The 11720-nt window shown below is 47.5% G+C and overlaps 1 protein-coding gene across 6 annotated transcripts in view; it reads left to right on the top strand.

Annotated features, from left to right (window-relative positions):
* The first annotated feature begins 245 nt into the window (after positions 1-245).
* The window catches only part of ASCC2 (activating signal cointegrator 1 complex subunit 2), a 41735-nt gene continuing 30260 nt past the window's right edge, over positions 246-11720 (top strand). For 4 of the 6 annotated variants that reach the window (XM_038575604.1, XM_038575602.1, XM_038575603.1 and 1 more), the window contains exons 1-4: positions 246-388; positions 5130-5227; positions 10931-11089; positions 11463-11633. In XM_038575604.1, the coding sequence (XP_038431532.1) occupies positions 5147-5227; positions 10931-11089; positions 11463-11633 (411 nt within the window). In that variant the 5' untranslated portion in view covers positions 246-388; positions 5130-5146. The remainder of the gene's footprint in view (positions 389-5129; positions 5228-10930; positions 11090-11462; positions 11634-11720) is intronic. The other 2 variants (XM_038575606.1, XM_038575605.1) reach the window with 1 other exon arrangement.

The raw sequence follows: 11720 nt of genomic DNA, 5'->3' as shown, positions 1-11720 counted from the left end.
GGATTAAATGTGTAAAAGGATGATTGAGAAGGTTAGGAAAGAGATGGAAGCCTGAGACCCTGAGAGACCAGGTACAAGAATACTTGGATTTTTCCAAGAGGTGGAATCTCTTGGGAGACTGGAGGGAGCAGGGGGCGTGGTCACAATCGGCCTATTTCTTGTGGGGGCGGAGTCTTGAGCCTAGAGGCGTGGCCAAGGGCCCAGCTTCCCGGCGGCTGTTCGCACGGGGGGCGGGGCCGGGCCGAAGCTTCCTGTCTGCGCCTGCGGAATCGCCGTTTGACCCCGGAAGTGCCGGCCCACTGGGAGCTGTCACCGTGGACCGCGGCAGCGGCGGCGGCGGCAGCGGTGGTGGTGGCGGCGGCACAGAGCCGGTAGTGGAGCCGCCGAGGTGAGTGCGTGGCTGGGCCCTGCCGAATAGGGGGCATCGGGCCCGGGACGAGACGTGGCCATGCCTCAGGCTGCCACGGGCCTCACTGCCTGCCTGGCGGGGCCGAGACTGACGCTGCCGGAGGGGCCATGAGTCGCCCCTGAGGCCAGGCCTCTAGAGCGAGGAGTCACGGGTTCGAGGCTTAGCCCCAGAGTAACCTTGGATGAGTCACAGCCCTCTATCCTCACTCCAGGTTTCAGTTTCTTTACAGTTCATTCATTCATTCAACAAATATATGTCCATCACCTCCTGCGTGTCAGGAACAGATTTAGGCACTGGGGAGACTAACAGCAAGACAGACAAGGCACCCTCCCTCATGGAGCATCCAGTCCAGTGGGAGGAGACAGTCAACGACAAACTAAGGCACAAGATAATCAAAGATAGACAGTAACTGCAGAGTGAATACCTTAGATTGGGTGGTCTGGGAAGTTCTCTGAGGAAAGGAATATTGAATTGAGACCAGAGAAGGGTGATGACAATCAGAGAAATCGAGGCAGCAGTAGCGCAGGCCTTAACCATAATTAGTGCTTGCATCAAGCTCACCTTCTAAAAGAAAGCTCTTTTCTAAGTTTTGGCTTCTGTTGCCCTGCTTGGCGTGAAGGATGTACTGGTGGGCACAGATGTCATCACCAGTAATATCCTTTTCCTTTTGGAATTTAAAGTCTCATCTTTGCCTAGTTAATTTCTACCCATACTTTAGATGAAAACTCGGATCCTCCTTGACACGCTCCCTCCCTCAAGTCCGTTCTGTCTGTTACATGCAGTCATAGCCTGATGGGCCTGACCTGCATAGCTTACATCATGATATTTTACTAGTTTTTATGGCTATTTGATTCATATCTATCTTTCCCATAAAAACTGTAAATTTGTGAAGGGCAAGACCAAGTTTGTTCTTTGCCTATTTTGGTATTCTCCAGCTTCAGTGCCTGGCACATAATAGGTGCTCAAAAACTTTTTGAATGGATAAGTGAAACTATTAACATGGTCTTTTCTCTTTAGGGGTTCATAGTCTCTCTGCCACCAACTTATTGTCTTTTCTTACTTATTATATCTCTTCTCTACTTAAATGACTCCTCCCTCACTGCCTTTAGATGAAAGGCCAACATCTTTAGCATCACATTGGAGGCTCCTTTTAAAATGTCTTTATCTTTCTATTCAACCTCACCTCTCTACTTCCGATCATCCTGACCTTGTATTTTCAGCCATATCAAATGCCCCTTCCTTTAAAGCCACTGGTTCTTTTTTTTTTTTTTATGATAGTCACACATAGAGAGAGAGAGAGGCAGAGACATAGGCAGAGGGAGAAGCAGGCTCCATGCACCGGGAGCCTGACGTGGGATTCGATCCCGGGTCTCCAGGATCGCGCCCTGGGCCAAAGGCAGGCGCTAAACCGCTGCACCACCCAGGGATCCCCAAAGCCACTGGTTCTGAGCCTGTGTTCACACTTGCTCTTTGCTTGAAATGCTGCCCCCCCCCCCCCCCCCCCGCCTCCATCTTTTCCTCCCATCCTTCAACAACCAGGTTATGGGTCACCTTCTTGGTGACATCCTCCCTTTCTCTGTTGTGCTTGTTTTGGAAATTTCTTGTTCCAGCTTTGATCACACTGAATCATAGTCATTTACATGCCCAGGACCCAGAATGTATTCAGTCAGCTTTTGCTGAGTAAATGAAATCCAAAGTGGTCTGCCTATGGCTGGGACTTGTAATCACAAGTAAACTTTATTGAGTGCTTGTTACGTGCCAGCTACTGTGTTGAACATTTACCATTGGTTACTTCTCAAACTCAGTTTTACAGATGAGGAAATCAAGGCTTAGAGAGTTTAAGGAACTATCTCCAGGTCTCAAACATGGGTAGGAAAAGGTGGAGCCAGGAAATGAACCCAGGCTGCAGAACTATAAAGCTCTCTTTTAACGACGCCAGCCTGAGTCTGAACTGCTTTTATAGGCACTGGCTTGTAGGAAATGATTTCTTCTGAAATCAGGTGCTGTCTCTACCTGTCTAGGCCTGGCCTCTAGGGCCTAAAAGTTAAAGGATGAAGAGCCATCACCTACTATGGCTCTTTCCCTAATCTCGATCCCTACATTGGACACTCCCACGACCATCTTTGAAAGGTGAACATGGAAAGAACCGAGCCTGTGAGTCATTTAGATTTCTGGACTGGCGAGCAGACTCCTGGTGTTTCCAGCTGCCGTCCCAGCATCACTGGGGGGTTAGGAAGGAAGTATTTTTAGTCTTTTCAGCACAAGAGTTCCCGGTGCCAAGGCAAAAGGGCTGGGCTTCAGTTTCAACTTGGTCACTAATGTATCTGCCTTGAGCAAATCAGAGCCCTTCTTTGGACATCTGAGCATAATCATCCTTGTTGTCTGTAACTGGGTTGTTGTGAGAGGCTTGCAAGATAGTAACTTGATGAGAAATAATGTCTGTGCAACATGTGTACATTATCTACGTTTTGCAAAGCTGAAAAGTGAAAGCTCATCCAAGCCCCTTTCATTACTTCATACCTTATGATTTTTTTGAGGCCACCACACCACACCACACTCCCGTGTGCAGGGACCCCATAGACCCACTGAGATCCTAGAGCTGGAACAGGCCTTGAGGACTAAACAGAATAGTCCTATCTCTTTTACATCCTTTTAGAATGGATATCTTCACAGTCTTTTTTTTTTTTTTTAGCATTTTATTTATTTGACAGAGAGAGAGAAAGAGAGCACACAAGCAGGAGCTGCAGGCAGAGGGAGAGGGAGAAGCAGACTCCCCGCTAAGCAAGGAGCCTGACACAGGGCTGGATCCCAGGACCCTGGGATCCTGACGTGGACCAAAGGCAGACGCTTAGCTGACTGAGCCATCCAGATGTCCCTCTTCACGGTCTTTAAAACAGCCCATGAACTAAGGTTCTTTGAGTACCAAGCTGTTCCTACCTCCTTACCTTTGTTCCTACTGTTTCCTCTGCCTGGGGCACTCTCCTTCGTGGCTAATCTCCACTATCAAGACTCAATTCAGACTCTCCTGATCATTTTGGCTCCCCAGAAATCCTTTCCTGACAACACTCCCTGCAAGCTCAGCTACACTAGGCTCAGTACAGCGAATGGTTAAGAGACCCCCAGCTTCACCAACTACTAACTGAGTTCTGGGGCTAGTTTCTTTTCTTCTGAATCTCTATTTCCTCATTGATAAAATGAAGATAAAAATAGACCTAACCATTGAGTTGTCCTAAGCATTAGTATATGCAAAGTGAGTTAATGCTGAGAAAAGCCCTGGGGAAAGCACCAGCGCATGATAAGCATGTTGCTGTTACTGCCATTATCATTGTAATTATTGGGCTGGAAACTCCTGTGGGGCGACCCTGTGTTATCACTCTGTGTCTAAATAACACCAGGTCCTGGACTGATATCTGAGATATCCTGTAACTCATGGCTGACCCTGCCCTTCAGCTCATCTGTGAGGTTCTTAGGAGGTGATGGATGGTGTCCTCATCCCAGCCTCAGTATATCTTTATGTTGTCATGGAGACTGGCTGGCCTTATATGGCATGTCTTCTAAGGGGCCTAATTCACCTCCATTCCATGATTCAGCCAATATGCACGTCCCTTCTGTGGGGCAGGCCGAGTAGAGTTATGGAAAGAACGCTGGATGGGAGAAGACAAGAGATGTGGCATCTGCCACTCACTGACTCTGAGGTGGGTTTGGGCCTCTACTGAAAAGAGCTCACATTCGGGGCGCCTAAGTGGCTCAGTGGTTGAGCCATCTGCCTTTGGTTCAGGTTGTGATCCCGGGGTCCTGGGATTGAGTCCCGCATGGGATTCGCCACAGGGGGCCTGCTTCTCCCTCTGCCTAGGTCTCTGCCTCTCTCTGTGTGTCTCTCATGACTAAATAAATAAAATCTTTAAAAGGAAAAGAGACAAGAGCTCACACTGGCAGCTTCCTGTGAATTCTATCATCCTCTTTGGTCCTTCTATTCATCTACATCCTTCTTCCCTGAAGCCTAGAGTAGTTGTAAAATTTTAAAACCCCTTGGGATGCCTGGGTGGCTCAGTGGTTGAGCATCTGCCTTTGGGTGGGGGGATGATCCCCGAGTCATGGGATCAAGTCCTGCATCAGGCTCCGTGCATGGAGCCTGCTTCTCCCTCTGTGTCTCTGCCTCTCTTTCTGTGTCTATAATGAATAAATAAGTAAAATCTTAAAAATTTTTTTAAACCCTCTGTGAGGAAAGGCCCATCTTTCCATTCCTCAAAAGACTGCAGATCTGCTTAGAATTATAAGAAAAGTCCTTATATTCAGTCAGTCATCAAACAGTTGATGAGGCCAACTCTGTTACCAGGCCTGTGCTGGTCATGGAAAAGACAGCAAGAGGATAGCCCAGGCACTGTCTTCACAGAGCTTACATGCCAAGCGGGGCACAGAGCTGGACACATAATAAAGATTATCTAGGTACTTTTAGCCAGTCCTTCAGAGAGGGTTGGAATATATCAGGAGTCACCTGGGGAGTGTTTTCCTTCCTCACCTGAGAGCTTTTGCTCGAGGCAAAAAAGTCACCTCAGTGTGGATTTGTGGGTACAAGAACCAGGCCTTCAAGGTTCATCAGGAGCCTCCTGAGGCCAGAGTGTGAAGCTTCTCTCCTGGCTCTGGGATCAGTTCCAGAGCAGGCCCCTGCCACCAGGAGCCTATGTGTCTGCTCTCTTCTTCCCATCCATATTCCTTTCAGGAGGGTCACACAGCACAATGCCAGCTCTGCCCTTGGACCAACTCCAGATCACCCACACGGACCTGAAGACAGGAAAACTGAGGACTTCACCAGCGCTGGTGAGCCGGTTACCTTGAGGCTGCTCAGCCTGATGTTACCTCTTGCAACTTCAAAAGCAAAAAGCGCATTCCTCCTCTATCTGTTCCAAGAATGACCCGAGGGCCACAGTCAGTAATTCAGTAGCAAGGACACTACCAGATCCTTCCAGGCCCAGTGCAGAAGTTTCCTTTCTGAGCGGCAGCTTGAATTTGAGTAGTACTTTCCATGTTGCCACTCCAGACCTTCCCCCCAGAGCATTTCATTTTGAATTAAGAGTCTGATGGACTCTTAAGAGTCAACTCGAGCTGGCCTAGAAAAGGATCCAGTCCAAAGCCGGGCTTGGGGATTTGACCCTGCGGGAAGTGTTCAGGTTTCAGGTAGGCCTTTTTCAGAGCTATCTCACCTGCTATCCACACTTCAGGGGGAACACCAGTTTCAGAGGTCAGGTTGTCTTTTATCATCATGGGCTAAGAAGCGCCACCTGCCACATACCAACTGCAGGGCTTGGGAGACTGAAAAATAAGGAGGCCGTGAGCGTGCCGATTACCAGCTGCAGAGTGAGATTAGGCCTGCGGAGAGGTGCCAGGCTGCCGAAGGAGACAGACGTGGGGACTGGAGTCCCCACATGCCCTTACTGTTTTCCCAAGAATATGAGCTTACTTGACAGGGTGGGAGGAAGTATTTTCTAGGGGGGCTTGAGTAGAGTCGTGGGAAACAAGAGCTTGGTGTTTTATTTCCTGCTCTCTGGATGGCTTCTTATTACTTCCTAACTATTCTCTGATAATAGGACTTAACGTTTATAGAACACTTGCTCTGGGCCAAACCTTTCTAAACACATCACCTGGATTATCTCATGTTAAGCCCTGTGAGTAGGTATTTTGATTGTCCCCATTTTACAGATGAGGAAACTGGAAGTTAAAGGTCACAGAACTAGGAAATTAGGGGAGCCAGGATGGGAACCCAGCTAGACTGACCCTAGGTCTCATACCCTTAACTGCTATAAACCCTGTGGCGTTTTGTTTTGTTTTGTTTTAATAACCTTTTTATGTGAGGAGGGTTTTTATCAGAAAATCTTTATCTGTTCTGCCCAATGTTGTAGCCACCCACCGTAGTAGTCATTTACCATAGTCATTCACCACATGTAGGGATTGCACACTTGAAATGCGGATAGTTTAAGGAACTGCATTTTTTATTTAATTTCAGTTCATTTAAATTAAAACAACCCATGTGGTGAGTGCCTACTGTATTTGGCAGCAAAGATATAGAAGGGTTCCATTAACGCAGAAAGTTCTGTTGGGCTGGTGGAGACTGACCTCCTTAAGTGGTTGACTCTGATTTTCTACCTCAGTCCTTCCCCATTTGTTTGTTTATTTATTTATTTAAGATTTTATTTATTTATTCATGAGAGACACAGAGAGAGCCAGAGACATAGGCAGAGGGAGAACCAAGCTCCTCGAGGGGAACCCAATATGGAACTCGATCCAGGGACTTCAGGACCACGCCCTGAGCAAAAGGCAGACAGATGCTCAACCACTGAGCCACCCAGGTGTCCCTATTTATTTATTTTAAAATTCATTTGAGAGAGACAGTACACAGCAGGGGGAGCGGCAGAGGAAGAGGGAGAGGCAGACTCCCCGCTGAGCAGAGAGCCCAACATTTGGCTTGATCCCGGGACCTGGAGATCATGACCTGAGCCAAAGGCAGACGGTTAACCATCTGAGCCACCCAGGCACTCCTTTCCCCATGTATTTAATATCTGGGTTGCTAGGCTGTGGGCTCCATGAGGACAGGAACCTGGTCCCTTCCCTTCATTCTCATTTCCCAGTGCTAGCTGCGTTTCTTTCAGAAAATATTCAGTAAATGAGTCAAGGACTCCAGCCAGGCCTTGTGCCAGATACTGGAACTACAGAGAAAAAAAGACATGGTTCCTGGCCTTCAAAGGTCTGTGGACTAAGAAAAGCAGACCAGGGGATCCCTGGGTAGCTCAGGGGATCCCTGGGTAGCTCAGCAGTTTAGCGCCTGCCTTTGGCCCAGGGTGCAATCCTGGAGTCCCGGGATCAAATCCCGCATTGGGCTCCCGGCATGGAGCCTGCTTCTCCCTCTGCCTGTGTCTCTGCCTCTCTCTCCCTCTCTATCATGAATGAATAAATAAAATCTTTAAAAAAAAAAAAAAAGGCAGACCAGTCATTTCTCTACAGATAGGGTTGTGATAGAAGGGGCCACATGACTGCAGAGCCCAAGCCACTGATCCAAACTGAAGGGGTTTATGGGGCAGGGAGGGCTTGGGGGTAGTGGGAGGGTATGTGCAGCTAGGGAAGCCTTCCTGAAGGAGGAGGATCCTAAACTGGGTTTTGAAGGGGGAATAAACACTAGCCTTGCAGAGCAACGGGAGAAGGATGAACCTGGCAGGAGGACCCAAGTATATTATCCTGGAGTCTTGAGAGAGCCCGACTCCTCCCACAACCACCAGTCACTTGGGGTGGAAGCAGTAGCATTGAGTTAAGGAGCACAAGCTTTGTGTTAAATTTCACACATACCTATCAGAACATAGTAAGCTCTCAGTAATAATGATGATGACAGCAGTGACAGTAGCAGACGGTTCGAATGGGGAGTAGGGTGGGAAGAGAATGAGTGGAGGGAGATAGCTGCCTGATGAAGGAGTGGTCTTGTTGAGATTTGTACCCGTTGTATATTTGTCTCTTTAGTCCCAACTTAGGACAGGGAGATCTTTAGCTGAGGGACAGCCACCACGCTGCCTTTGCAGGGTGACAGGTGGAGCTAATGTTTATTGAGTAGCTAACTGTACACAGTACACACTTGGTGCTATTGAAAGTACAAAAGAAAGAAAGCCTTGGGCAAGAATGAGTGAAAGAGCTCTTGAGGAAGACAAGACTCATAAAAGTGGAACATGTGGAAAACAGTGCAAAATGGTTTCTTATCAAGATCAGAACAGAGTTTGGTGGGCAGAGACTGTCCAGGAAGCTTCACAGAGCAAGTGGGACCTGAGCCAGGCTTGGCAGGTAGAAGATACAGTTGGGGCCTGCTACCCTCTGCCCTGAAATCTCCCATGGTCCCTGTTACCTGCAGAATAAAGTCCCCACTCTTGAGTTTGGCATTGAAGGCCCTTCAAAGAACTTGGCTCTTCATTATCCACATTGATGCTTTGTCTAGCCAGCAAATGTATACAGAGAGTCTGCTTGAGGCCAGACACTGTTCTAGGGACTGGGAATGCTGTGGCAAGCAAGGCCCAGACTGCTTCTGGAGACCTACAAGCTAGTAGGGGAGACAGAGAAGGCAGGCCCTTCCTTTTTATATAACTTTACTGGGGCATGATTGAAAGATAATAAACTGCACATACTGAAAGTATACAGTTGGGTTGGTGTTGACATTAGTATGCACCCAATCGTCATAATCAAGATAATGAACATTTCTGTCATGCCCCAAAAAGTTTCCTTGTGCCCATCTGTGATCCATCCTTTCTTTTCTCCCCACGTGCAGCAGCCATGGATCTGAAAGTACTTTTAATGCAGTTCAACAGGTGCTATGGTTAGGGAAGCACAGAGTGCAGGTGTTGGAGGAGTCCAGGTGAACCCCTAACCTAGTCAGGGGTGGGAGTTGGGGAGACTTCCTGGAGGAGGTGAGGTCAGAACTGGGATCAGAAGGCTAAGCAGCAAGACCAGGATAGCATGTGAGGACTGTAGGTCATTCATCAGGTCTGCAGGCTGAGCTTTGGTTCAGATCCTGCCTCAGTTGCCTCCTTAGCCCTGTGACCTTAGTAAAATTCCTGAAGCTTACTGATTCTTTGTTTCCTCCTCTGTAAAATAGGGAGAACACTACTTCCCTTTTGAAAAATTGAAGATAAAAAAGAAAGAGGCTGTGGGACATACCTAGTCAGCAGCCGGCCAGGACAGGTCCTTGTTAAGAGGTGGCCTTTATCATCACCATTCCAGTGTTCTCTTCCTCCACATCTTTTTCCCACCACCCAGTGCAATCTGGGCCCTTTGTTTTTCGTAGCCCATTTTTATGCCTCCATAAAATACCATTTCTTCCGTAAAGAAAATCCTTCTCATTTTCCAAGGCCCAGCTTAGATGTCCTCCATGTGCAGATAATCACCTTTTGTACTCTCTCGGTCCCTCTGCCAGGTTTGAGCTGTCCCTTCCTCTGTTTTGTGCTCACTTGATGGCTTAGATATGCATCTCCACCTCTGGAGCATAGGCTCTGTGAACATGCAGATGTTTTCTTCACGTGCTTCACCATACCTGGCACAATAGTGCCGGTAAATGTTTGTAGGAATGCAAGGAAGGTAGAATCTCAGGGTGTCTGTGTCTGTCTGTCTGTCTGTCAGAGGAGTAGGAGGCAATGAGTAGCCCTGCTTGAGAAGTGACCTAAGAGATGAGGTGTCAACAGATAGAGGAAGGGAGGAGCTCAGAAACCAAGGAGACGAATTTAGATCCTAAAGAGAAGTTTTGAACTTGTTTCAGCCAGCGGGATTCCCTTTTTCAAAAAGTTTGTACCTGGAAGCCCACTGTATAAATTCTGGTATCCATGGGAGGGGTCCCAAAGGATATGAGAGGGGTCTCATATCACCCATATGATAGGGGCCCCCGAGGAATCCTTGCAGGACTCAAAGACTCCACAGTCTGAAAACTTGCACCAGGCAATAGGGAAGCATAGAGGGTCCTTGAGGAAACTGATCAGTCATGATTTTCCCTGTCCCCCTGGACTGACAGACCTGGAAGTGGGTGGATTGTGGTTGATAACCACCGAGACGTTGCCGGGCCTTCCTCCTATTACCACTTCCCCTGGAGAAAGCAGCCCTTATGTAGTCAGAGGAAAATAGCTCATCTCTTCTTTATGGTAAACAAAGTAAGGTTTGTTTATGACAAGGTAAAGGTTGGGAGAGAGAACTTGTGATTCTAAGCTGAGACCTGCAATTATTTGATTAGTATCTTTTCTTTAAAAGAAAAAAGTTACCAAGGTGTTTTTTTTTTTTTTTTTTCTGATTCTAAGAAGGAAACAACATGATGCATACATATAGTATGGTACTATTTATGTAAGAAAGATGAAAACAGGTCTAAAATACCTTCTATGGGTATATATTTGCCTGTAAAAACCTAGAAAAGGTCTGCAAGGACACTCATCTGATGGTGAGTGGTCGGTCACTCCTGGGAGGACATGAGGACTGGGAGTGTGGTCCCAGGAGACTCACCTTCTCTGCAGGGTTTAAGTTTTGAAAGAAAAGATGTGCATGTCTCCCTTGTATTATTACAAAATAGCTTAAAAAGTAATACATGTATATTTTTTTTAATTGGAAAATATATTCGTGTCATAATCACCCCCCCACCAAAGATAACCACTGTTAGCTTTGGTATGTTGACCACCCCCCGCCAGTTTTTTTTTTTTTAACCCGTGTTAAAAATATATACTTCTTTAAAAATCCCCAAACTGGTTGTATTAAATAGGTTTATATCCTGCTTTCTCTTCCCTTGACCTTTCCCCATGTCATTAAATATCCTCCAAAACACGTGGTTTTTAATGCCTGCCTGGTGTTCCCTGGATGCAACCAAGCCCCCTTTGTTAGAGACACTTGGTTCTTTATGCTTAAAAACTCCTTGGAGGGTCACCGGTTGGAACAGCCAAGTGTTGTCATTGCTGTGGGTTGGCAAATGGGCCCTCGCTGACTAACCTCTGCCACGTTAACACGTGGTTTTTGGATCCGTAGCACCCCGAGCAGAAGGCAGACCGGTATTTTGTGTTATACAAACCGCCCCCTAAAGACAACATTCCCGCCCTAGTGGAGGAGTACCTGGAACGCGCCACCTTCGTAGCCAATGACCTCGACTGGCTCCTGGCCTTGCCTCACGATAAATTCTGGTGCCAGGTAACATTCTATCAAAATTAACACTAAGACAAAGCACATGACATGCCGTTGGTTGGTTGCTGTTATTGTTTTTCTCCCCCCCCCCAGGAGATGCTTTTTTCCCTACTTCTTACACTGGATCCTTAACAGCAAATTGTGGTTTGGATTGCTCTGTCTTGTATCACGATCTTAATGATGTTTACACAACGCCTTCCAACGTGTCATTTTTAGAAACTTGTGTTTAGCCTTCGGCTCATTCATACCTCCTTAGTCCCTTGGGGTTGGAGTGTTTTCCTTAGGCCAGGGCTGGTAGGCTGTGAGCCCCTGCACAGTCCACCCACAAGCCCCTGGGCCTCAGTGACAAATCCTCGCTCTGATCTGTTGTCTGCCATAGGTTATCTTCGATGAAACCCTGCAGAAGTGCCTGGACTCCTATCTGCGCTATGTCCCCCGAAAGTTTGATGAGTGGGTGGCCCCAGCCCCTGAGGTTGTTGACATGCAGAAACGCCTCCATCGAAGTGTTTTCCTCACTTTTCTCCGCATGTCCACTCACAAGGAATCCAAAGTAAGCCTTTGATCCCACAGGGCGCTACCCAACACCCAGCACCTCTGTGCCAGATTTTCCTGCCCCTGAGAAGGAAGGCCCTGAAAG

The sequence above is a fragment of the Canis lupus genome, chromosome 26 (assembly GCF_011100685.1).
Source record: "Canis lupus familiaris isolate Mischka breed German Shepherd chromosome 26, alternate assembly UU_Cfam_GSD_1.0, whole genome shotgun sequence".
Classification (NCBI taxonomy): Eukaryota; Metazoa; Chordata; class Mammalia; order Carnivora; family Canidae; genus Canis; species Canis lupus.
This window is presented reverse-complemented; position numbering and strand designations above follow the sequence as displayed.